General features: G+C 46.5%; 2 protein-coding genes across 5 annotated transcripts; one reads left to right on the top strand and one right to left on the bottom strand.

Annotated features, from left to right (window-relative positions):
• The first annotated feature begins 1,265 nt into the window (after positions 1-1,265).
• Positions 1,266-16,669, top strand: LOC120984169 (lymphocyte antigen 6C1-like). The gene is made up of 4 exons (XM_040413307.1): positions 1,266-1,310; positions 7,817-7,859; positions 11,798-11,908; positions 16,323-16,669. The coding sequence occupies exons 1-4, from the start codon at positions 1,296-1,298 to the stop codon at positions 16,517-16,519; spliced, it is 366 nt and encodes a 121-aa protein (XP_040269241.1). The 5' UTR covers positions 1,266-1,295; the 3' UTR covers positions 16,520-16,669.
• On the bottom strand, positions 2,481-7,655 carry LOC120984168 (translation initiation factor IF-2-like). 4 transcript variants are annotated; one of them, XM_040413305.1, is made up of 3 exons: positions 6,682-7,655; positions 4,129-4,209; positions 2,481-3,206 (listed from the first exon to the last, which is right to left on the bottom strand). In XM_040413305.1, exons 1-3 carry the CDS (start codon positions 7,574-7,576, stop codon positions 2,611-2,613), a joined length of 1,572 nt encoding a protein of 523 aa, XP_040269239.1. In that variant the 5' UTR covers positions 7,577-7,655; the 3' UTR covers positions 2,481-2,610. The 4 variants fall into 4 exon arrangements, with proteins under 4 accessions (XP_040269239.1, XP_040269240.1, XP_040269237.1 ...); XM_040413306.1 differs by lacking the exon at positions 4,129-4,209; XM_040413303.1 differs by having other exon boundaries at positions 2,481-4,209; positions 6,682-7,649.
• Positions 16,670-27,116: the final 10,447 nt, after the last annotated feature.

Raw genomic sequence — 27,116 nt, 5'->3', positions numbered from 1 at the left:
GGGGTTGTACCTCATGGTATCACTACATACCCTTGTTAGCGCACTGGGGATTGGGAGACTGGCCAGCTGCTATCTCCACCCCTGACTCCATCCTCCAGTTCCCACACTCACCATATCCCTAGCCAGTGACCTAGTTACAGGCCTCATGTGTGGGTTTCTTCTGGCCTAGTCAGTGGTCCTGACTTTCCTCCACTTTTGTACACTGCATTTTATGCTACTTCATCATTTTTCTTCTGTGCAGGCTGCAGCAGGCCCCACTTTGCTCTCACCCCAAGCTGTAGGATAAGAATCTGGTCTAGGACTTGGTACTTATCTAAGTGGCCAGGCCTGGAGTCTGTATTTATATTCCGGTCTAATTTGATGTCTATAGGTATTTCGAGGTCTGGGATGGGGGTGTAGTGTAGGTAGCATTTTGGGGTTATTCTGAGGTCTGTATTTACCGTATTTTGGGAACTGGACTTTGTTCTTCTGTTTCTTCTGGGCTTTGATCTGTTTTGTCTGGGTTTGGCTTTCTTTCCCCTAGGACAATGATTGAATTCTCTTATATTACACCTACAGGAATCTGAGCCATTTAATATCATAAACTATGAATTTTATAAAATGATATCACAAACCACAAGAAAATTTGAAAATATGATGAGTTCACAGGAACAGGGCGGCATCCTTGGACAGCATGATTTATACAATGAATTCATATAAAGGAACAATGGCATCATACAGAACCAGAATCTATAATCACATGTGCAAAATTCTACATATAATCCCCGAAAGAAAAATTGTATGTAATAAATAATGAATAAAATGCAAGAGCCTACAATCAAGGAAAGGTACTGGTAAGTAGACACATCTATTCTTTATCATATTGCAGCCAGAGTCACCATCATGCATACAACTGTAGTCAAAATGTATTACCCATAGTATCTGATGCAGCCAGGATGGCGCCCGCCCTGATGCGCATTTCAGCGTACCTTCATCTGGGGGTAAGTTCTATTATATGTTGCAGGAGTCAATCATGAAACATCATTTTGAACTGATTTGCGGCTGGGGGAGAAATTGTCCTTATATGCCTAAGGTCTTGTCCTGGCCTTGCATGACATGACTTTTCTATCTGATAAGCTGCATCATTTCGAGCTGTTAGTGCCCCCATGCACTCAGCTACTTACTGGAAAAACAATCCTTCTCTGCTTCTTCTGCCAAGAATTCCTGCAATGACGACGAGCCTATAAAAGGAGAAAGAGGGAAACAGGCACACCCAGATTAACTGGCAGCAGAGACAGGACAATCATCAGACCACCATGGAAATAACACATCTTGAGTAGGGTTATTGGCTACGCTCGGGTCCACTACCCCATCATTTAGCTAACTAACCTTCCCCATTTCCTCTCCCAATAACCACACACAGCCACTGTTTGGATTAAATCGGCCACAGCAGCCGTCTTTTATTAAATAATATAAATAACATGAATAAACATAACACTTGATATAACAATGACATATATATATAAATATATACATGTCTAACTGACGAGGGGGGTCCTAGAAGCCGCCTAACTGCACCTTAAACGACCACAAACCACCACGGCAATTCCATCTTGCCCCCAGCCGCGTACCACAAGCTCGGGGACACCAACTGACGGACGCCATACCAAGCCAACCAGGTGCCCCAACTCTGAGAGTCCAGCCCCACCATTGAGGCCCTCTCATTCACCGTTACCATCCAGTAGCCCCAGCTTCTATGACCTCCCCCCGCCACGACTGCTGCGACAAACGCAACACTTAAAGACACACTCCGTCCACCACCCCTTGTCCATTTTTTTTTTTTTTTTTTAATACATTTATTTGTTTATAAAATACACATTTTTTTTTTTTTTTTTTTTATATGCATCCCCTCTATAATATACCGTTGCCGCCCTGAAACATCCAAGTACACACTACGGGAGGGAGGGAGGGAGATGCTGGCTCTCTGCTCCTAAAATGGCGGGCGCTGACCTGCCTCACCACTACTTCAGCCTGCCGCTCCCCGCCCCTTTCTAGCTCCTCCCCCCTTTTCCTGCACTCATCCACTTAACCCTTACCTTCCCTGACCCTTGCTCACAAAACCCCTCATGCCGGCCTCCCCTGAAGCGTGCCGCTTCGTCCGGCCTCACTTGAGTAGGGTTATTGGCTACGCTCGGGTCCACTACCCCATCATTTAGCTAACTAACCTTCCCCATTTCCTCTCCCAATAACCACACACAGCCACTGTTTGGATTAAATCGGCCACAGCAGCCGTCTTTTATTAAATAATATAAATAACATGAATAAACATAACACTTGATATAACAATGACATATATATATAAATATATACATGTCTAACTGACGAGGGGGGTCCTAGAAGCCGCCTAACTGCACCTTAAACGACCACAAACCACCACGGCAATTCCATCTTGCCCCCAGCCGCGTACCACAAGCTCGGGGACACCAACTGACGGACGCCATACCAAGCCAACCAGGTGCCCCAACTCTGAGAGTCCAGCCCCACCATTGAGGCCCTCTCATTCACCGTTACCATCCAGTAGCCCCAGCTTCTATGACCTCCCCCCGCCAACAACGCGCAGCTTGACAGCCCTTAAGCTCGCGCGTTCCGCCACACCCGGAGGGCTGTTTCAATACCTCCCTGCAAGTCCAGTGACCACAAATCAATGCCCACCGCATTGAGGTGGACTCCATCCTGTCTCCAAAAGCCTCCTGTTCCTGCTTCCAACTCGGGGTGCCTCACCACCACCGCCCCATGTTTGGCACAGAACCGCCCAATCACCCTGTTCAGCTTAATCCTAGCCTTATTCAGCCTTTCAACCGATCTCGCCTCCCTCCAGACCTTCCTGGGGACAATGTCCGACCACACAGTGACAACTGACGGGAAGAGGGACCACAAACGCAAAAAATCAAAACGTATATCCCTGATCAACTCTCTGCAAGGTCGGACCCCTAGGTCATTTCCCCCAACATGCAACACCAAGATATCTGGGACTCTATCTAACCTGGCTTGCCGATGAACCTCCTGCAAAACATTACCCCACACCATACCTCTGCGTCCGATCCATCTTACTATGGCTGTCCCCCGATCAAACCCCAGCTGCCGCCCATTCTGCCGAACATCCGCTCGTAATGCCCCCCAGAACACGAACGAATGGCCCAGGATCCAAACTAATAACGGGGCATCACCTGAAAAAAGAACGAGACAAACATGGTTAGACACAGCCTTAAACTGCCCCTAAACGCACATACAGCCGAAAACGCTCCGACTCCCACCTCCCAATACGCTTAATCACTTCATCTCGCACCCCCAAGCGAGCAGCCTCCGTGGCAGCACCTATCCTGAAGGAATGACCCGTAAACTTGCCAGAGTCCATTCCTAGATTACGCAAACATTTCTTGAATACCGCTATAAATTGAAATCGTGATAAAAAGGAGCCATCCTCGTGTCTGAGAATCGGTCCTGCCGCGACCCCTGCCCTTCCTTGAAAATCCCGCAAACACCGTACTGGACACAATAGACATCCCGGCACCTCAAACAATGAGACTAAATGACCCCTCCCCTCCTGATCCGTCTTTGAAAATCTCAGATAAATCAGCACCCTGTCGTCATATAACGTTACATCCTCACTCCTCAGACCCCCTTCCCGCTGCACACTTGCACACACTAACTCCCCTAAACGAAAGGCTCCGAAAAAAGCCAGAGCAAAGGCTAGTCTAAATAAGCTCACCTCCCAAGCCGAGCGACACACTCCAGCTACCTGCTCCCCTAACTGTAACAATAACGAAAAGGACACCGGTAGGCGGGAATCTTTGACACGCTGAAACCTTCTATAACCCTTCAAAATTTGTCGGACCAAAAAGGACTTAGTAATGTCCGGGGAATTCCGCAACTTGAATCCGAAAGCCAAGCCCGCCATGCAACCATTGATCTTGGCAACCGACCAACCTTGATCCTTCACGTGGCCAATGAACAGTAACAACGGAATTTCCCCGTCCAGTACCTCGACCCCTAGGTCATTACACCACTGCTGCCACCTACTCCAAGCCCTATCGTACATCCTCCACGTGCCTTCACTCAATGATGCCTGCAACAGACAAGCTACGGTACCTCCAGGATCTCCCACAACGACTCTGGACACACCAATCCGACCTGACTCGCCTCCGGGGCCAGCTGGCGAAACCGCTCCCACTGAAAACGAGAAAGTGCGTCAGCTATACAGTTAGAGGAACCAGGCACATGCACCGCAAACACCCAAGCATTAAGGGACAAACACCGGAGAACCAACTGCTGCAATAGGCAAATAACTGGGGGGGAAGAAGCCGTTACCCTGTTGATGGCTTGCACAACTCCCAAGTTGTCACAATGGAAACGAACCTTCTTGTGCCGAAACTTCTCCCCCCAGAGCGTGACTGCCAACACAATGGGGAAGAGTTCCAACAATGCCACGTTTTTTACCCACCCTTTTCGTACCCAGGACTCAGGCCACCGACCCGCACACCACTGCCCTTCACAGTACGCCCCAAAACCCGCTCCACCCGCAGCATCCGTAAACAATTCGAAATCAAACGCATCAACCACCCCCCCCATAACTAATGCTCTGCCATTAAACTGTTTTAAAAAGGAATCCCAAACTTTCAAATCCCCTTTCAACTCCCTGCCTAGTCTAATAAAATGGTGGGGAGACACCACCCCTCCTGTCGCCGAAGCCAACCTCCTACTAAAAATGCGGCCCATAGGTAGGATTCTGCATGCAAAATTTAATTTGCCCAACAAAGACTGCAGGTCCCGCAGACGAATCTTTTTTGCTGTCAATGCCGCCGCCACCTCTGTTCTTAAATCTGACACTTTGTCTACTGGTAGCCTACACTCCATCCGCTGTGTATCTATGACAATACCCAAAAAACTTAGCTCAGTAGCCGGCCCCACCGTTTTGTCCACCGCTAACGGGACTCCAAAACACTCAAAAACAGACTGTAATGTGGATAACAACAACGAACAAACCCTGGATCCCCCCGGCCCCAAACACAGGAAATCATCCAAATAATGAATGACAGAGTGACAACCTGATTCCTGAACCACCACCCACTCCAGAAAAGAACTGAAACGCTCAAAATATGCACACGATATTGAACAGCCCATTGGCAAACACCTATCCACAAAATAAGCGCCATTCCAAAAACAACCCAGTAAATACAAACTATCCGGGTGAACTGGCAACAACCGAAATGCCGCTTCAATGTCACATTTTGCCAACAGGGTACCCGGACCCAGCTTCCTTACCCACTCCACAGCCGCATCAAAGGAGGCATAAACCACAGAACAAAGTTCCGGGTCAATGCCCTCATTGACCGACGCACCCTTAGGGAATGATAAATGGTGGATGAGCCTAAATTTATTAGGCTCCTTCTTAGGGATCAAACCCAAAGGGGAAACTCGCAAGTTACTGATGGGTGATGTAACAAACGGACCATCCATCCTCCCTAGGGAAACCTCTTTAGCTAACTTTCCTGTCACTATGTCCGGGAACTGCAATGCCGAGCGCAAATTCTTCCGCTTCTCTAAGACTGGTAACGGGTGTGAAGGTATATGAAAACCGAACTTAAACCCTGAATACAAAAATTCAGCTAACTCCTGGTTCGGATATCTATTTAGATGCCCCACCATCCTTTCCACTCGCACTGGGGTCTGCCCCTTTTGCAAAACTATCCCCCCCCCTTTGTCTACCCCCTCTAAAACATCTGCTAGCCCCATGGCCCCCGCCACACACGGAACATTCATGCCTAAATTTGCATTTTTGGCCGAATTTGCAACTTCCCTCATTGAAAAGGAAGCAGTATCCTCTTCCAACTGGGGGCGTCCCTGTACCTTGCTGTACCCCAACCCCTGACTCACTCCGAAAGGACTGACCACTCCTACCTGGCGCTGTCACCCTCATCCATAACGCAATGTCCTTATGGTCCCATCTCATATTAGGACGGACCGCTTTCCTCTGACGAAACTGCTCGTCATACCGTAACCACCCGGAACCCCCATACACTCTATAGGCTTCCCCAATAGCATCCAGATAGCAAAATAAAGGGGAACAGCATTCCGGACTCTTCTCCCCAATCACACTTGCCAAAATAGCAAAGGCCTGTAGCCAATTACTAAATGACCTAGGGATAAGGCGATAGCGACGCTTATCATCATCCTCCTTTCTTACTCCATCCTTTTTTACCACATCAAGGTTGAACCGCTCCAACGGAAGCAGCGAAAAAATTTCTATATACTCTCCCTTCCAAATTTTCTCACGCACCTCCGTTTTCAAATGCGCTCCCAGGGGACCCTCAAAGCAAACATACACCTCCCCTTTTGCGGCGTCATCTAATCTGGGCCTATCCTCCTCACCTCCCGCCTGCGTCTGCACTGACACTGATTCGGCTACACCCGTGCTATTGGCCACTGCTACATTACTATTGTTAGCGGTCGCCGGTACATTGCTATTTTCTGCCCCCAACCCCCACGCTGCTAAGGGGGTAGCCCCCGTTGCCCCCCTATCCTGACTAACCCCAGCTAAACCACACAGCAAGCGCCCCAAACCACCGATAATAGCACTATTGCTCCCCCCCGCCCCAGGCGCCACATTAAATATAGATAACAGTGTTCCCAGTGATGTCTCACCTAGCTGCCCGGGTGCTGTGAACCCGGCAGCCGCAGGTCCTGATTCCTGACGGACGACTCCTGGATCCACGACGTTCCTTTGATGGGTACTTGCGCTGTTCGCCGGCAGCACCCCAGCCGGATCACTGCTGGGTGCGTTAGGGATGGCTCCGGGACGCCCTCTGTCCTCAACGGTGTCAGGACCAGTAGCGAACTGTCCGCCCTCAGGAAATGGCCTGCGCAACTCCCTGTCCTCCATATAAGCATCTGCACGCCTGTCTTCATGCCCAAAAGGCCTGCTCTGGGGCGGGGAGCCGTCCAGAACAGCCTCGTCCTCCTCCTCTGTAAGAAGCGCATCATGGCAAGGCCTGCGCCCGTCCCTGGCACCTACAGGCGCAGCCTCGTGTGCCACTGAAAGGGGCTCATCCTGTAAGGGCCTGCGCCGGGCCGCCCTGGCCGACCGCGCAGCCCCGCTGCTGCCTCTGCTGCCACTACCTCTCCCACGCTGAGCAGGCCTCCGACTCCTGGGGACAGGAGGGGATCCTGCAGAACCAGGTCCTGACTCCCCTGTTGCTGGCGCGATGGGCTGAGGGGGAGGCCCCACAGCCTCTGGAGGGTCCCGCCGGACATATGGATTCCTCCCACGCCGGGAGGCCGCAGTAGCCTTAGAATGCTCCCGGCGTGGAGGGTCCCTTGTGGGGCTCCTGACACGGCGCCGGACCCGGGGGGGTAAATCAGGGCTCAGGCGCGCCGGCGGCCGTACCCGCCGCGGCCGTGTAGCTGCTGGAGTAGGGCTAGACGTACCCACCTCCGCCCCCCCTAGCAATGCGGTCACCTGCTGCTCCAGCCAGTCGCTGCCCCTGGTGTCCGCCGCTTCCCTCAAGCGCCGCAGCATCACCTCCACTGCTTCTGCCATTGCTGAATCCGATGCTGCAGTTCAGAAGATGTTGGCTCTCTGCCAGATGCTGGCTCTCTGCTCCTAAAATGGCGGGCGCTGACCTGCCTCACCACTACTTCAGCCTGCCGCTCCCCGCCCCTTTCTAGCTCCTCCCCCCTTTTCCTGCACTCATCCACTTAACCCTTACCTTCCCTGACCCTTGCTCACAAAACCCCTCATGCCGGCCTCCCCTGAAGCGTGCCGCTTCGTCCGGCCTCACTTTTATCTCTTTCCGTTATCATCTTGTTAAGCATTCAGACTGGTAAGTAATCTATAGTGTACCTATAGTGTGCTGTGTATACATGTCATGGTGTAGTGTGAGGAGGAGATGACACTGCTGTGTGCACTGTGCTGTGTATACATGTCATGGTGTAGTAGTGTGAGGAGGAGATGACACTGCTGTGTGCACTGTGCTGTGTATACATGTCATGGTGTAGTAGTGTGAGGAGGAGATGACACTGCTGTGTGCACTGTGCTGTGTGTACATGTCATGGTGTAGTAGTGTGAGGAGGAGGTGACACTGCTGTGTGCACTGTGCTGTGTATACATGTCATGGTGTAGTAGTGTGAGGAGAAGATGACACTGCTGTGTGCACTGTGCTGTGTATACATGTCATGGTGTAGTAGTGTGAGGAGGAGATGACACTGCTGTGTGCACTGTGTTGTGTATACATGTCATGGTGTAGTAGTGTGAGGAGGAGATGACACTGCTGTGTGCACTGTGCTGTGTATACATGTCATGGTGTAGTAGTGTGAGGAGGAGATGACACTGCTGTGTGCACTGTGCTGTGTATACATGTCATGGTGTAGTAGTGTGAGGAGGAGATGACACTGCTGTGTGCACTGTGCTGTGTATACATGTCATGGTGTAGTAGTGTGAGGAGAAGATGACACTGCTGTGTGCACTGTGCTGTGTATACATGTCATGGTGTAGTAGTGTGAGGAGGAGATGACACTGCTGTGTGCACTGTGCTGTGTATACATGTCATGGTGTAGTGTGAGGAGGAGATGACACTGCTGTGTGCACTGTGCTGTGTATACATGTCATGGTGTAGTAGTGTGAGGAGGAGATGACACTGCTGTGTGTACTGTGCTGTGTACACATGTCATGGTGTAGTAGTGTGAGGAGGAGATGACACTGCTGTGTGCACTGTGCTGTGTATACATGTCATGGTGTAGTAGTGTGAGGAGGAGATGACACTGCTGTGTGCACTGTGCTGTGTATACATGTCATGGTGTAGTAGTGTGAGGAGAAGATGACACTGCTGTGTACACTGTGCTGTGTATACATGTCATGGTGTAGTAGTGTGAGGAGGAGATGACACTGCTGTGTGCACTGTGCTGTGTATTCATGTCATGGTGTAGTAGTGTGAGGAGGAGATGACACTGCTGTGTGCACTGTGCTGTGTATACATGTCATGGTGTAGTAGTGTGAGGAGGAGATGACACTGCTGTGTGCACTGTGCTGTGTATACATGTCATGGTGTAGTAGTGTGAGGAGGAGATGACACTGCTGTGTGCACTGTGTTGTGTATACATGTCATGGTGTAGTAGTGTGAGGAGGAGATGACACTGCTGTGTGCACTGTGCTGTGTATACATGTCATGATGTAGTAGTGTGAGGAGGAGATGACACTGCTGTGTGCACTGTGCTGTGTATACATGTCATGGTGTAGTAGTGTGAGGAGGAGATGACACCGCTGTGTGCACTGTGCTGTGTATACATGTCATGGTGTAGTAGTGTGAGGAGGAGATGACACCGCTGTGTGCACTGTGCTGTGTATACATGTCATGGTGTAGTAGTGTGAGGAGGAGATGACACTGCTGTGTGCACTGTGCTGTGTATACATGTCATGGTGTAGTAGTGTGAGGAGGAGATGACACGGCTGTGTGCACTGTGCTGTGTATACATGTCATGGTGTAGTAGTGTGAGGAGGAGATGACACTGCTGTGTGCACTGTGCTGTGTATACATGTCATGGTGTAGTAGTGTGAGGAGGAGATGATACTGCTGTGTGCACTGTGCTGTGTATACATGTCATGGTGTAGTAGTGTGAGGAGGAGATGACACTGCTGTGTGCACTGTGCTGTGTATACATGTCATGGTGTAGTAGTGTGAGGAGAAGATGACGCTGCTGTGTGCACTGTGCTGTGTATATATGTCATGGTGTAGTAGTGTGAGGAGGAGATGACACTGCTGTGTGCACTGTGCTGTGTATACATGTCATGGTGTAGTAGTGTGAGGAGGAGATGACACTGCTGTGTGCACTGTGCTGTGTATACATGTCATGGTGTAGTAGTGTGAGGAGGAGATGACACTGCTGTGTGCACTGTGCTGTGTATACATGTCATGGTGCAGTAGTGTGAGGAGGAGATGACACTGCTGTGTGCACTGTGCTGTGTATACATGTCATGGTGTAGTAGTGTGAGGAGGAGATGACACTGCTGTGTGCACTGTGCTGTGTATACATGTCATGGTGTAGTAGTGTGAGGAGTAGATGATACTGCTGTGTGCACTGTGCTGTGTATACATGTCATGGTGTAGTAGTGTGAGGAGGAGATGACACTGCTGTGTGCACTGTGCTGTGTATACATGTCATGATGTAGTAGTGTGAGGAGGAGATGACACTGCTGTGTGCACTGTGCTGTGTATACATGTCATGGTGTAGTAGTGTGAGGAGGAGATGACACTGCTGTGTGCACTGTGCTGTGTATACATGTCATGGTGTAGTAGTGTGAGGAGGAGATGACACTGCTGTGTGCACTGTGCTGTGTATACATGTCATGGAGTAGTAGTATGAGGAGGAGATGACACTGCTGTGTGCACTGTGCTGTGTATACATGTCATGGAGTAGTAGTGTGAGGAGAAGATGACACTGCTGTGTGCACTGCGTTATGTTATTACATATAGTATATGACTTCTCACATTATGACACTGATGGTCCTGGTGTAGTGCCCTGGAGAAAGGGTATTTTGGACTATGGATGTTTGTGAATATTTGCCCATATTCCAACAAAAAGCTGTCAACTCAATACTTTACTGCAATTTGAAGAGTTAACGTGTATAATTTATACCTGCTGAACTGCATTTTATGTTTATTGTAGTATATCCTGTTCATTTGCACTGTTATTGCACTGTATTTGCACTGCACTTTGGAAAAGGTTATTGCATAGCCAACTAATGCTGGGAGATTTTGGGACATTCTGCAGTGATATGCTAGTAATTTTTCATAATTACTATAAAATAATTTGCAGAGCTAGGTTTTGTAGGGGAATCCAGACACAATGCTTTGCCTGTTTAGCTCTGTTGTTTATGTCTGAAGACCTTTTTATTTCTGGAAACACTGCTTAGTCATTCCCATAGACTTGCATTGAAACTCTATATAAGCCTATGGCAGACTAAAATGAAACATTGTTTATGTTTAGGATTTTCCACTCCACCCATTCTACTAGTAATTTCTAGGTCAGTTAGAAACTGTATTAAAGGAGCACAGTCCGAGTCCCTAGTTGTCTTCAGTAGAAGAAACTCTGTCAGATTGTATGAGTGACCAGAGGAAGGGGATACTCTGCTAAGGATCCTGTTTTTTTAGACCTATGACCAGGGAGTCAGCCAGACGACTAAGCCACAGACACTGGGCATCCAGCCTTTGGCCAGGGCATCCACTGCCCCATCCACTGCATCCATCTGCCCTGAAGGAGACTGGAGAAACCAGTTCAGTGTTGTACCTGTATTGTTTTGCACTTGAGCTCCTCCAGTAAAGAAGGACACTGGTTTATTGCAAATCCTGACTCTCTGGACTTATAACCCATTAGGGTGCACCACGCCTTACCATCCCTTCCAGAAAGCAGCAACACGTGGTGACACCTCAATGGTGTATGAGGGACTCATATAAGTGTTGGGACCACCCCAAGCTCAACCACTGCACTGAGAGTTTCTGTATGTGATTTACTGTCAGTATATAGGGTTAGGCATCACTCCGGTGCTTTAGCATGTTGGCCACTTAGATAACACAGAGCCAATCCCTACCTGTCCCGATTCCACATGGCACATAATAAGGTTATAATGTCAGATGTGGTCTCCTCTGTATGTTATACTGTGATATAACCATGGGTCCTTCCAGTAACAGATGGAAGAGGCTCAGCTGGCTTGCTGGTGTACATTTTATAGGACTGTGGTATAACGCGGGGTGTTCTGTCTTTGCAGTAAATTGCCTGCAATGTTCAACCTGCAACGACGGCAAATGTGAGTCTTATAAAACGGTAACTTGCCCTGAAATCTCAGGAGCTGAATGCCAATCTGTTTCTTTCAAGATAGGTAAGTAGATATTACCCAAGAGACAAGTCTCATGTCATACAAGATATGTGTTGCATTTTTACGTTGTGCTTGCTGCTATTACAAAAAGTGACCATGCCACATGTCGGGGGGGGTGGGGGTGGGGTGGGGGGGGGGGGTTGGTTGTGGTCTCTGTGGCCCAGCAAATTTACATGGAAGGCTAGAGGTGTGCTTCAAAGGGTGATTTATGCAGAAAATTAAAGTCAGACATCCTATAGCACAGGCGCTGGACACTGAAAACCCGCAATTTATTCCACATAAATGATTAAAAACAATTAAAAGCAGCGGTATCTGTCCGGCCAGCACTTTGCATAATTGCTGGGTTGTGACTGGAGTTAATGAGGGCGGATGGCATTCATGTAGCTTCGAGTAATCAGCCTGCCGGATCTCACGAATTCTAGTGTGAAACTAGCCTTACATTAGTATCTTTATATATTTTTTTACATTTATTTTTCTTTTATTATGCTTCATCATTATTTTTTCAACACTATGAACATGGTTCGTACTTTGCACTTAGTTTTCACTTATAAATTGGCAAAGATGTCACTATTTGTTGGCCTGATGAAGGAGGCAGTCCGCCTCTAGAAAGCGTCGCCCTCTGCTTGTTTGTTTTTATTATTTTAATTGTTTTTAATCATTTATGTGCAATAAATTACAATTTTAGTGTCCTGCGACCCAGAAGACCATTTTTTATTTTTTATATTTTACTCATCTATATTGGTTTCCAGTATGGATATGCCGTTTGGTTGGGAGCAAAGTTCATTCCATTTGACTGTATGCACTTCTCAGAGTTTTGCCTAAGGTAGCACAACTAGGTCTGGTAAGCGCAATTACACTGCAGGCTATCAGTGTTATTAACAAGGATTTACTAGAAAGCTCCGTATCATATAGTGCATGAAAATCTCTTTGTAACAAAGCCAGAACCAGCCCTGGACCTCACATGGATCCAGAGATCTCCACATTTATTTCTCCAATTGCTCTGTTAGATTTATTTCAAGATGGCAGTTGGGGGCATGTGCTTTTCCAGGGGGGCCCTAATTTATGCTGCAGTTTTCTCCCTGTCACCGCTCGGGGCTTGTCCTTTCTCAGGAGGCATTTTCTTTTTCAGGAGACATGTCTTTTCTGCTACAGCTTCCTCCCTATAACCGTCTCAGCTTCTAACATTAGCTACGGCTGGTGTCAGTTTCAGGATGGAACTGAGCATGTGCGACCACCTCAGCAATGTTACAAAGGTGGACAGAAAAATAAGGAAAATAACAAATAGCAGGTGGCTCTATAAAGAAATATTTTATTGAATTTCTCTGGAGAAATGTCTTTTCTGCTGCAGCTCCCTCCTATAACCCTCTCAGCTTCTAACATTACTTAACCCCTTAAGGACGTAGGGCGTACCGGTACGCCCTATTTCCAGAATCCTTAAGGACTAAGAATTCAGACCTGCGGTTTGCTGCGTTTCCGGTCCATTCGGGTCTCCGGTGACCCGATGAACCGAAAAAAGACTGCGATTGGTGGCGTGATTATACACCACCAATCACAGTCCGAAGATTTGGAGAGGCGGTGCTGGCCCTGGTGCTGAACGCTGCTGTCCAAGGTGCTGATTGGTGCAGAGAGAGAGGCGCTAGATTCAAACTTCCTGCGCTCCTCTCTCCCCTCATCTTCCTGTTCTGCACGAGCACCCTGCAGCACCGTCCAGCACCAGCTCCTGAGTCCCCCCTAATCGGCATCCATCACTCTCCTGCGCCCATCGCCCTCCAGGTAGGTTAGGGTCAGTGAGGGAGAGGCACCGTTAGGCAGGAATAGAAGGGAAAAGTTAGTTAAAAAAAAACTTATCCAAACTTTCTTTGTTCCATCTTTCAGACCCCAGACCCCCCCTGCCACTTGCCCCCCCCACCACCAGCCCCCTTACCACTACTTTTTTTATTTTTTTTATGCGTGCGCTGACTGGCCGGCACTCTTTAGCGTCCGTCCACTGTTAGAGCATCGCCCGCCCCACCGCTCCACCGCTGATCAGCGTTGTACCGCTGATCAGCAAGTTTGAACTTTTTTTTTTTTGCCTGGACTTTTTAGTACGCGAACACCCGTTGCCCCCACATACACGCACATAGAATAAAGGTTTCCACACACGCACATACAGACGCACACACATACCCATGGCCCGCCGGATGTTCTCGGCCGAGGAGGCATACGCCCAGATTGCCTCCGACTCTGAGAGCCCCAGTGAGGATGAGGATGACCCCACGTTCCTTTTGTCATCCGCATCCTCCTCATCATCATCTGATGACGATGAGCCCCTAGGGCGGCGGAGACGCCGCCAGGCGGAGCCAGGGGCCCCACGTGCTAGGGATCCTGTGGCCCACCCTAGTACGAGCCGTCCTGGGGTTCGTACTGGTTTCCTGGCCCACCAAATAAGCCCACCGGAGCCCCCTGCTGATGAACTTAGCTGGTGTACCCCAGTGGACTTTGAGCCCGAGATTCCGGATTTTGCTGGCAATCCAGGAATCCAGATTCCCACAGTGGGGTTTACTGAAATTGACTTTTTTAGTTTTTTTTCCAGTAACCCACTGGTGAATCTGATGGGTGAGCAGACGAATCTGTACGCCCAACAGTTCGTCGCTCAAAACCCGGGCTCATTTTTGGCTAGACCCGGTGGTCGGACGCCGGTCAGTGCAGCCGAGATGAGGACATTTTGGGGCCTCGTGCTACATATGGGTCTAGTGCAAAAACCCAGTGTCAGGCAATACTGGAGTGGGGACGTCCTCTACCAGACCCCACTGTACAGTATGGTCATGACACGTCCCCGGTTTGAGGCCATCCGGAAATGCCTGCATGATTCCGATAATGCAGCATGTCCCTCCGAGGTGATCCTGCCCATGACCGTCTGTATAAGATACGGCCGGTCATCGATCACTTCGGGGCCAAATTTGAGAAGGCCTACGTAACTGGAAGGGAGGTTGCGGTTGATGAGTCTCTCGTTGCGTTCAAGGGGAGACTCAGTTTCCGCCAATACATTCCCACAAAGCGGGCGAGGTATGGCGTGAAGCTATACAAAATTTGTGAGAGTACCTCAGGGTACACTTACAAATTTTGTGTGTATAAGGGGCGAGATTCCCGGATTCAACCCCCGACTGTCCCCCCACTCTGGGTGTTAGCGGGAAACTCGTGTGGGACCTTATGTACCCACTGCTGGATAAGGGTTACCACCTTTACGTGGATAACTTTTATACCAGCATTCCCTTGTTCAGGTCCCTTGCCGCCAGATCCATGTTCGCTTGTGGGACCGTGCGGAAAAATCAACGTGGCCTCCCTGCCTACCCCCTCCAGGTACCTATCCCCAGGGGTGAGACCCGTGCCCTTACCAGTGGAAGCCTGTTGCTGGTCAGGTATAAGGACAAGAGGGATGTCCTTATGCTGTCCACAATCCACGGTCTTGTGTCATTTTTGGGTGGTTTCTATTATGTAAGCCTCACAAAGTGACTTCAAACCTGAACTGGTCCATAAAAGGATTTTGAAGATTTCTGAAAAATTTCAAAACTTCTAAGCCTTGTAACATCCCCAAAAAATAAAATATCATTCCCAAAATGCTACAAACATGAAGTAGACATATGGGGAATGTAAAGTCATCACAATTTTGGGGGGTATTACTATGTATTACAAAAGTAGAGAAACTGAAACTTTGAAATTTGCTAATTTTTCCAAATTTTTGGTAAATATGGTATTTTTTTATGCAAAAAAAATTTGACCCAATTTTAGCAGTGTCATGAAGTACATTATGTGACGAAAAAACAATCTCAGAATGGCCTGGGTAAGTCAAAGCGTTTTAAAGTTATCAGCACTTAAAGTGACACTGGTCAGATTTGCAAAAAATGGCCAAGTCCTTAAGGTGAAATAGGGCTAAGTCCTTAAGGGGTTAAGGCTGGTGTCAATTACAGGATGGAACTGAGCATGTGCGACCACCTCAGCAATGTTACAAAGGTGGACAGAGAAATAAGGGAAAAAACAAATAGCAGGTGGCTCTATAAAGATATTGAATAACTTAGCGACTGTACTACATTTTTGATTACGTGCAATTAGAAAAGAATTCAGATGCTGATTTGTATAACGTGGAATATTTTTCTTGGGACAACCCCTTTAATTTAATAAGGGACTTGCACCTCAAGTAGGCGCCTCTCACTCCAGGGCAAAATACTGTAGATCAAGACTGTCTTCATAAATTCCTCACCCCTGAGTTAAAAATTAACATACTGGCTATCTATTACCGCCACTAGATGGCACTTATCCATGCAGGGGATTTGAAGCTTTGTGAATTTCTAGGTGGCATTCTGGTTCTGGAATAGATGGAATATGTTGTATAAATGCCATGAACTAGTTCCTCATACAGCAATGTGTTTCTCTGTTTCAGGTGATGTTAACCGTGTTTTAAAAGGTTGTTCGTCACGGGATTTGTGTAACGTGAAACCTCCTATTGTACCCCCGGGTGTTGAGTTTAAAACACACTGCTGTGATACAGATCTCTGCAACTCCGCCATTACCACTAAGATGTCCCTGCTCCTTGCCGGCTTCTTGGTCCTGATGTCTCTGTGTGTCTCCAGGTTTTGATCGGGTCCTTGACGCTCTGCTGAGACCAACGACATGGCTTGAGCAGCTTATACTATGCACGGCCTCTCGCTTACCGAGGGCACATATATCAGCCATTTATATTTGTATCATGGACGCCTATGCTTATGCAATAAAGAAACTTCTATTTGATGTTTTGTTTTTCCATTGTTTGCATTGCTCCAGATTCTGCTCTCTTCACGTCATCAGCAGGCCTCATGGTCTCATTCCCCTCAGGTACTGTACATGCAGCGAGCCCAGCCGAGGAGAGGACGGGAGTGGTAGCAGAGGCTCCATGATGGTCCTAGTCCTCACGTGACTACGGTCCTCCCCAGCGCTCCCTGCGGATGGAGCAGAGGGAAGAGAGGAGCACACCACAGTCCACAATGAGGAGGACAGTTTTTGTGTAACAATAATCACTTCTTTGCTATAGGTCATGGTGGAAAGGCATACTTACCAACGTTTCAGTTGGTAAAATTGGGACATGTAGGCCCCACCCCTGGGAACACCCTAAACCCGTCCGAGAAAACCCACTGACAGACTGGGTTTGTGATAGCCTGTCCATTTTCATATCAGGACAGCACAACTTTGCCGTGACTGTCTCTGAAAATTGGGAACAGTCCCGCCAAATTCGGGACAATTGGTAACTATGGCAAAGGGGGACATACATATGCTCACAGCAGTAGTCACCATTCAGATTATGCACGGACTGGCAGATCCTAAATGTCTTACAGGGTTCGTAGTTCTTGAGGCTGTAAACATGATAAACAGGCCTAAGTGTTCTCTCTCTGAGTCCGTCTTCCAGTGTTTCTGCACTTTCTCTCTCTGTTCCAGCCACTGGGGTGCCCATGTTTCTGTCAATCTCAATCTCCCTTCTCTCATCAAAATGGGGCACTACAATGCCCAGCTCAGGGGTTTACACCTATAGAACTGCAATCTTCCTGTAAAACATGCCTGGGTACCTGAACCTCTCCGACTCCAGACAAATGTGCTGTGAAGCCCAGTCTTAGACACACCTAATCTTCACAGTCAATATCATGCACCTCCTCCTTAAAGGGCTTGTCTCACTTCAGCAAATGCCATTTATCATCTAGACAATGTTAATACAAGACACTTACTAATGTATTGTGATTCTCCATATTGCCTCCTTTGCTGTCTCGATTCATTTTTTCCATCACATTATACACTTCTTGTATCCAGGGGTTACGACCACCCTCCAATCCCGCAGCGGTGGTCGTGCTTGTACACTACAGGAAAAAGAAGTGCCAACCTCTCTGGTGGCCAGAACTATGGGAGTGCACATAGACATGCATGTGCAGCAGCTCCTGTCCTGGCCACCTCGTTTCAGCGCTGCAGCGGTGGTCATGACCTCTGGAAACGAGCAGTGTATAAAGGGATACAGAAATGAATCCAGCCAGCAAAGGAGGCAATATGGAGAATCACAATACATTAGTAAGTGCCTTGTATTAACTTTCTCTACATAATAAATGCCATTTGCTGAAGTGAGACGACCCCTTTAATGGAAGCTATACATCCCAGAATAATTCCTCAGAGGCTGCTATTAGGCTCCGTCCTATTCCAATCCCTTTAGCTGGCTGCTTGATCTCCCCGGGGCTGCTTCATACTTCCTCTCTCTTGTTTGTCTGCACTCACTCTAATCAATGGAGCTATCGCTCCCTTTTTTCCATCTTTGTATCTGCCCAGATTACAAAGATGCTGTAATGCTGGTCAGAATGCACTAGGGCAGTATTTAAATAGGGTATCAGGCAGGTCACTAGGTAATATTTTTACGCATTTAGAAACTGCACATTTTCTCACTTTGGATACTAGATGTTTAATTGCGACAACATTACGGAGGGTCTGGGACACATTGAAAACGATTCTGCAGGTACAACACGTCTTCCACTTTACCCCGTTGTGGCAGAATCGGAATTTAGGGGAGTTTTTTGAAAATAACTGATCACACTTATTGGAGTAGTAAAGGTATCACTAGAGTGGCCCATCTGTTTGTAGCAGATCGCTTCAAAGGTTTAGGGGACTTTAATCACACAAACACCTTTTTAGATCAATTTATGTACGCACGTCTACAACACGCCTATGGAGCTACACTTAACAAAACATATATGATTACACAACAACATCCGTTTTTTGATTATGGTTTTTTTTCCACGCAGGGAAAAAGATTAAAATGGCACAGATCTACTCCAAAATGCGAAACTCACTTTCTATGGTACTTCCTTTTAAAAACACATTTAAATGGGAACAGGATCTCAAAACCTCCCCCCTTCCCTGGCGACAGATTTTCCAAAATATAAAAAAGGTATCATTGGCAGCTAGCTATAGACTGATCCAGTTTAAGATCATACACAGGCTATACTATACACCACAAATGCAGGCTAAGTTTGTTAAAAACCGAGGACGGGATTTTCCCTGCCAAAAGTGCGGTAGACCCAATGTTGGATATATCCACCTTCTATGGGAATGCATTGTGATAGAGCGCTTTTGGGAGCAGGTATTTACAGCACTGCAAGCGGAATTTCCTCAAGCTAGTGTACCAGATATGAGCTCCGTAATTTTGGGCTATTCTACATCTGACAACCCAAATCCCTCTGATCATCGATTAGCCTGGATGAAGGGCTGTTTGATCGCAAAGGTTCTGATAGTCAAGAGATGGGGTTCCCCCATTTCCCCGCTATTTGATGAGTGGAGACGGATTATGACTCAGATAACGCTATATGAGGAGGTGGAGAGGCGAAATAGGAGAGGTACGCGTAATTGTGCAGCTTCGCAGTAGTGAGGTGTATTGAATGGCTTAGCTCGAAGGGTGGAGTAGATGGACTGGCATCGGGGGGGGTACGGGGGTCTGGGGTATCAGCGACGGCAGCTAATGGTAAGAGGGGGAATAGAGGGGTTTAAAGGGACTATGTTTGTGTATACAGTGTTGGATTTAATGTTATCATTTATGTTAATGTATAAACTATGGCATTATTTACGGCATTTGTTTATAAGCTGCGCTCACTTTTTCTATGTTCTTGGCACATTTTTTGCTCTTTTAGCGCTGTTTAACTGTATTTCTATTATTGAAGAAAATTTAAAAAATATTGAAATTTAAAAAAAGAGCAAACCACCTAGCAAGTATATCCCAGACTAGTTTACCCTATTTACAGCCTTCAAGAAAAAAATGCACATCATACCCTGACTCTTACATTTAACCCCTTTATGTAGTGGGCTGCCGGTAAACTGCTTACCCCACTTTTTTAAAGTTAGCTGTTCCCGGCGTTCTTCAGATGACATGAAAGAAAGAGAGAACCTGCATGTCTATACAATATCACAATTACAGTGCTGCACTCTTCTTCTTCTTCTTCTTCTCTTCCTCTGACCTGCAAAGGAAACACATATACAGCAACAACCAAATAATGTAATTACTTCATAAAGTCATATGTGGCAAGGGGCAATAGCGATCATCTTCCAAGATGGCACAGGGTTGAGGGGTCATGTGTAGAAGGCACAGTCCATGACTAGTCTATAAAAAGTCCAAAATAGTGCAAACAGCAAATAAAACTGCAAAATATGTGCAGCAGCAAGGTTCTGGGTATATTGTTTAGCTTGGGTCCAGCTCTCAATACAGCCCAAATGTTACACAGGGTAGTGTGTACACAAAGCTGGGGATGATCTAGCAAGTTCACACATTTCTCCTGATGGGCCTTCTGTCACTTGGCAAACTGCAGCTACAGTCAGGTCCATAAATATTGGGACATTGACACAATTCTAACATTTTTGGCTCTATACACCAAAACAATGGATTTTGAAATGAAATGAACAAGATGTGCTTTACCTGCAGACTGTCAGCTTTATTTGAAGGTATTTACATCCAAATCAGGTGAACGGTGCAGGAATTACAACAGTTTGCATATGTGCCTCCCACTTCTAAAGGGACCAAAAGTAATGGGACAATTGGCTTCTCAGCTGTTCCATGGCCAGGTGTGTGTTATTCCCTCATTATCCCAATTACAATGAGCAGATAAAAGGTCCAGAGTTCATTTCCAGTCTTCTATTTGCATCTGGAATCTGTTGCTGTCAACTCTCAAGATGAGATCCAAAGAGCTGTCACTATCAGTGAAGCAAGCCATCATTAGGCTGAAAAAACTAAACAAACCCATCAGAGAGATAACAAAAACATTAGGCCTGGCCAAAACAACTGTTTGGAACATTCTTAAAAAGAAGGAACGCACCGATGAGCTCAGCAACACCAAAAGACCCGGAAGACCACGGAAAACAACTGTGGTGGAAACGAATAATTCTTTCTCTGGTGAAGAACACACCCTTCACAACAGTTGGCCAGATCAAGAACACTCTCCATGAGGTAGGTGTATGTGTGTCAAAGTCAACAATCAAGAGAAGACTTCACCAGAGTGAATACAGAGGGTTCACCACAAGATGTAAACCATTGGTGAGCCTCAAAAACTGGAAGGCCAGATTAGAGTTTGCCAACTGACATCTAAAAAAGCCTTCACAGTTCTGGAACAACATCCTATGGACAGATGAGACCAAGATCAACTTGTACCAGAATGATGGGAAGAGAAGAGTATGAAGGACGAAAGGAACTGGTCATGATCCTAAGCATACCACCTCATCAGTGAAGCATGGTGGTGGTAGTGTCATGGCGTGGGCATGTATGGCTGCCAATGGAACTGGTTCTCTTGTATTTATTGATGATGTGACTGCTGACAAAAGCAGCAGGATGAATTCTGAAGTGTTTCGGGTAATATTATCTGCTCATATTCAGCCAAATGCTTCAGAACTCATTGGACGGTGCTTCACAGTGCAGATGGATAACCCAAAGCATACTTCAAAAGCAACCAAAGAGTTTTTTAAGGGAAAGAAGTGGAATGTTATGCAATGGCCAAGTCAATCACCGGACCTGAATCCGATTGAGCATGCATTTCACTTGCTGAAGACGAAACTGAAGGGAAAATGCCCCAAGAACAAGCAGGAACTGAAGACAGTTGCAGTAGAGGCCTGGCAAAGCATCACCAGGGATGAAACCCGGCGTCTGGTGATGTCTATGCGTTCCAGACTTTAGGCTGTAATTGACTGCAAAGGATTTGCAACCAAATATTAAAAAGTGAAAGTTTGATTTATGATTATTATTCTGTCCCATTACTTTTGGTTCCTTAACAAGTGGGAGGCACATGTGCAAACTGCTGTAATTCCTACACCGTTAACCTGATTTGGATGTAAATGCCCTCAAATTAAAGCTGACAGTCTACAGTTAAAGCACATCTTGTTCGTTTCACTTCAAATCCATTGTGGTGGTATATAGAGCCAAAAATGTTAGAATTGTGTCGATGTCCCAATATTTACGGACCTGACTGTATATGTGGTTATCTCCACCAGGATCTCTGCGTATCTTGGGGGTGGTTCAATAACATCAGCCGCAGTAGGCTCGGAAGCAGCAGGTGCATCAGTCAGAAAAGCATCTGCTTAAACAGGAGTGGTGGTCTCCTCCTATTCATGATATCCCAATAGGACCTCCTCCATTTCTCGTTAAAGCTCTGCAAACCATGTGAGAGGGTGACAGGATATAATGTGTTCTTCTCCACAGCTTACACAGCACTGGTCTCCAAGCAGGCACAGGGAGGCTGAAGTCCTGCCCTCTTGCAGTGCGCCCTGATGCATCTTGGGCAGAAGAGAAGTTGCGCGCTAACACTAAATACAATCCACAATACACAAGTAATTTTTTTTTTGTCATGATTTGTCAAAAGATGATAACATTGAGGTGTAAATTATGGACAGAAAATCTGTGCAAGACCTTGAAGAAGTTGTGCAGGTGCTACTAGGGGGCTAGGGGGACATACTCTTCAGTATATTTTTTTACTCATGGGGCCCAAGCTTAAGGAACAGCCCATGAACTTTGGGCCACTTAATTGGGTTATGCAATAGTGCAAACACCTCCCACAATGCCTGGGCCCCTCCTATCGACAATACTTACCTGTTCCCCGCCACCTGTGTACCTCCAGAACCCTGCACGGCCACCGGTGCATCTCCTCGTTGCGCAGATCAAAACATCTACAGACTGTGGGAGTAGCCAATAGCAGGCTACGACGGTGACCAGCCTCCCTAGCATCACGCATGACTGGGAGATGCAGCGGTGGCTGTATAGGGATCCTGAGGGACGCGGTTGCCAGGGACCAGGTAAGTATCATCTATAGGAGGGGCCCAGGCATTGTGGGGGGTATTTGTACTACTGGATAACCCATTTAATCCACCTCTGGTGAGGAGCAGTTGTCTTTATCTGCCTTAGGCACCAAAATGCCTTGGCCTGGTCTGCATGACACACTCTTTGTAGACAGTCTTCACTAATATATAATGGTCCTAAACAGGAGATCCCTCAGCTACTAATAAAAACGTCCTAAAATGAAACTAGTCTAAAAATACAGTGATTGTACATGAATGAATTAATTATGAATTGTCAATGTACGAAAAGTTTAAGGGGTTGTCTGTGTCACGGTGCGGTTCACTGTGACAGTTGTGGCTGGCTGCAGGCTGACTCCTGTGTATGCGGGTTGCTTGGGGCTGCGTTCTGGCTGTGGTGTCTTGTGTGAACCGCACCGTGACAGTACCTCCTCCTCACACCCTCCCTCCAGAGGCGACACCACGCAGAAGGGCAGATGGTAAAAAAACGTCGGGTCAGCAGCAAGGGGCTACAACCCAGAAAGACATAAGACAGACTGACCACAAGGCCCACAAGACCACTGCAGCCAGCACACAGCCCCAAATAACCAGCATACACAGGAGTCAGCCTGCAGCCAGTACGCCAGAGGGCATGCAGCCAGCCTACATGGCCACAACTGTCACAGTGAACTGCACCGTGACAGTCTGCTTTATTAATATTGACGACCTATCCTCAAGATAGGTCTTCAATATCAGATTGGCAGGTGATGACTTCTGGCACCGCCGCCGAGCTCTGTTTTCTCTTCACTGCTCACTGTTTACCTAAGGGCCATCGCAACTACAGCGGTGATCAGTTTAAGTTCTTCTAAGCCGTCCCATTCATTTCTATGAGATGGCTCTGTAGTATTCACTTGAATAGGATGGAGCGGTAGCAATGGAACGGCTTGGGTTACTTCTAGTGTTGAGCGAAGCATTCGAAACCGAATCTGGTTAGAAGTTTGGGAAAACTTTGATGCGCAACGAATTCTAATTTCCTCACGCTTTGTGGTAACGACTCAGGTTTTCCTAAAATGGCGGCTGCACATGTTACAAAGTGAAATTAAGTGTAGAGGAGGCAAGCTCAGGAATGCAAGATCAACCATAATGTTGTGCAGCCAGCCAATATGCAGATAGCCATCCCCTGTGATATCATAGCCCTATAAAAGTCTCATCCCGTGCGGTCTCCGCCATTGTCCTGTGAGCTGAACAGAGAGTGCAGGGAGACTGCAGGGAGAGCGCAGGGAGACTGCAGGGAGGATTATTCTGCATCAGTTTGATTTATTAATTCCTACATTTACCTTTTTCTTTATCAGCTGTAAACTAAGATAAGTAATTCAATACCAATAAGGCCTCATTCACACATACGTGGATTTTCATGGGCCACGGTCCGTGAAAACCTGTCCTGCTGTCCTGCTAAGTGCACGAGCGCACGGCGCCATTGGTTGCTAAGACGCTGTGTGCTTCATGCCGCCACCGCTGTACAGTAATACACTCGTATGAGCTATCCGAGTGTATTACTGTACAGCGGCGGTGGCACAAAGAGCATGGCATCATGGCAACCAATGACGCTCGTGCACTCATCAGGACGGGTTTTCATGGACCACGGTCCGTGAAAATCCACATATGTGTGAATGAGGCCAAAGATGGAAGCCTTTATTATTACAATAATGATAGATACCCGCGCTGCCAAACGGAAAAAAATAATAATAAAGAAAAAGGGATAAGGAGAAGTTTAATGTGGTTTGAGCCGCTGCTGGTTCAGAGAGGGTTAATTGCCAAAAACACCCTCCAAAAGTATAACTTCAGTATAGATACAGTAAGGGGGTCCTGAAACCGCGCTGGCCACAAAGTAAAAGCACCACTAATTTTACCTGTGTGTTTGGTAGGGAACTGGTTAATAGATACTCCTAGTTGGATGATAGAAGCTTGGTCCAAATAGAGATCTATTAGTGAGTAAGAGGATTACGCTATCAAATCGCACTGGGGTAGTTGCTTTGAAATAGGAGACCAAGCGACCCAGCTGGACTAAACTACTTGTAAGCGACAATGCCATAATAATAGATCGCAATCCTTCAAATGCAGTAAGCCCAGGTACTCACTTTTGCTGCTGGTAGTCAGCGCCGACGGGCCCTGGAATGCAACAGTCAGTGAGGCAGATGATTCAGCAAATAGGAGCGATCTTCTGTTTCCTCTGCCAGCGCGCACGGTCCCGGCCGGTGACGCGCACGTGCGCGAGGAAAACTTCACTGGTAGCTTTAGAAACTGAAAGTCCAGTGTGACGTCACACCTTGGACGGATGCCTGCTTGGGTCACAATACCCCCGACGCGTTTCAAAATTCACGGATTCCTTCCTCAGGGATGGTTGGTGACCGCTTCATTGTAGATGTATATAGGCATTCGTTTCCATAGTTACCAGGACTCCTAATTACTGCTAGTGTGCTCCATCAACAGCTTTATGGATGTATTATAGTCCCATTTCCATTAATGACTGTGCTAAATATAAATTGCAGCATACCAAGATGGGGAGGAAAAGTGTATTTTATCACTGTGTGTTATTTATTTTAAAAACTTTCCAAAGGTTGGCACCATCTCAGGTTTATAAAAAGGCAAATAATTCTATCTCTTGATTGAGTCCTTTTGGGGCAAGGGTGTCCAGATTATATATCCATTTGGTTTTCATTTTTTGACATTAATTTAATATAATCACCCCCTCTTTTGTCCGGTATAATTTTTTCTATTGCTCCAAAAATAGATAGTGAAAAACTGCCCCCATGTTTGTCCGCATAATGTTTTGAGAGTGGGTGCCCTACAAATTTATTTTTGAAATTTTTTATATGTTCCTTTATTCTTGTTTGTAGGCTCCTTTTTGTCCTTCCTACATATGTTTTAGCACACGGGCATTTTATAAAGTAAATTACGCCAACTGTATGGCAAGTTAAAAAGCTATCTATTTTGTACACCTTATTTGCACCCTCTATTGTTTCTATTGGTCCACTATGTTTAACATGTTGGCAAGCTTTGCAAGTTTTACAAGGGAAAAAAACACGTTTCTTCCTTGTAATTTCAGAATTTTGAATTCTTTGGGTTTTGACAGAGGGGGCCACCAAATTGCCCAAATTCTGTGCCCTTTTGAATATGAAACACAGATATTGGGGAATTTTGTCCCCTATGACTTTGTCCCTTTTTAAAAGATCCCAATGACGTTTCACAAATCGTCTAAGGAGGAACTCTCTTTCATTGTATGGTGTAATGATAGGAACTTTGAAAGTAGTGATCTCTTCTGTGTTCTTTTCACCTTTTATGGATTTTTCTTCCTTTTGTCTCTGGAGAAGAGTTTGTCTGTCTATTTGTGCTATTTCCTGTTTGATTTGCTCTAGTTTGTCTTTTTTATACCCTTTTTCTTCAAATTTATTCTGCAAGGTATTCGCTTCCTTATTGAATTGTGCAAGGGTGGTACAATTGCGCTGCAGCCTAATGTATTGGCTACGTGGGATATTGGTTAACCAGATTGGTAAGTGACAGCTGTCAAGGGAAATGAAACTATTGCTATCTGTGGGTTTTATGTACGTTTGTGTCTGAATCTGGTTATTTTGAATACTAACTGTTAAGTCTAGGAAGTGTATCTGTTCTGAACTAAAGAATGGGGTGAATTGAAGATAAAAATCAATTTGATTAATTTCAACTAAAAATTCTTTTAAAAGATCCTCCCCACCCTTCCAAATAAAAATAATATCATCAATAAAACGGTACCAGAGGACCAGATTCGCCCGAAGATGTCCGCTGGGAAAGATGGTAGACTCCTCCCATCTCCCCATATATAAATTTGCGAAACTCTGTGCGAATCTGGTCCCCATAGCGGTACCCCATGTCTGCAAGTAAAAATGTTCCTCAAATTTGAAAAAATTATGTTCTAGAATACAAACCGGATTCCAAAAAAGTTGGGACACTAAACAAATTGTGAATAAAAACTGAATGCAATGATGTGGAGATGGCAAATGTCAATATTTTATTTGTAATAGAACGTAGATGACAGATCAAATGTTTAATCCGAGTAAATGTATCATTTTAAAGGAAAAATACATTGATTCCAATTTTCACGGTGTCAACAAATCCCCAAAAAGTTGGGACAAGTAGCAATAAGAGGCTGGAAAAAGTAAATTTGAGCATAACGAAGAGCTGGAAGACCAATTAACACTAATTAGGTCAATTGGCAACATGATTGGGTATAAAAAGAGCTTCTCAGAGTGGCAGTGTCTCTCAGAAGCCAAGATGGGTAGAGGATCACCAATTCCCACAATGTTGCGCAGAAAGATAGTGGAGCAATATCAGAAAGGTGCTACCCAGCGAAAAATTGCAAAGACTTTGCATCTATCATCATCAACTGTGC

This window comes from Bufo bufo, unplaced genomic scaffold (assembly GCF_905171765.1).
Source record: "Bufo bufo unplaced genomic scaffold, aBufBuf1.1, whole genome shotgun sequence".
NCBI classification, from domain to species: Eukaryota; Metazoa; Chordata; class Amphibia; order Anura; family Bufonidae; genus Bufo; species Bufo bufo.
The sequence above is the reverse complement of the archived record's forward strand: the minus strand, read 5'-3'. Positions and strand labels throughout refer to the sequence as shown.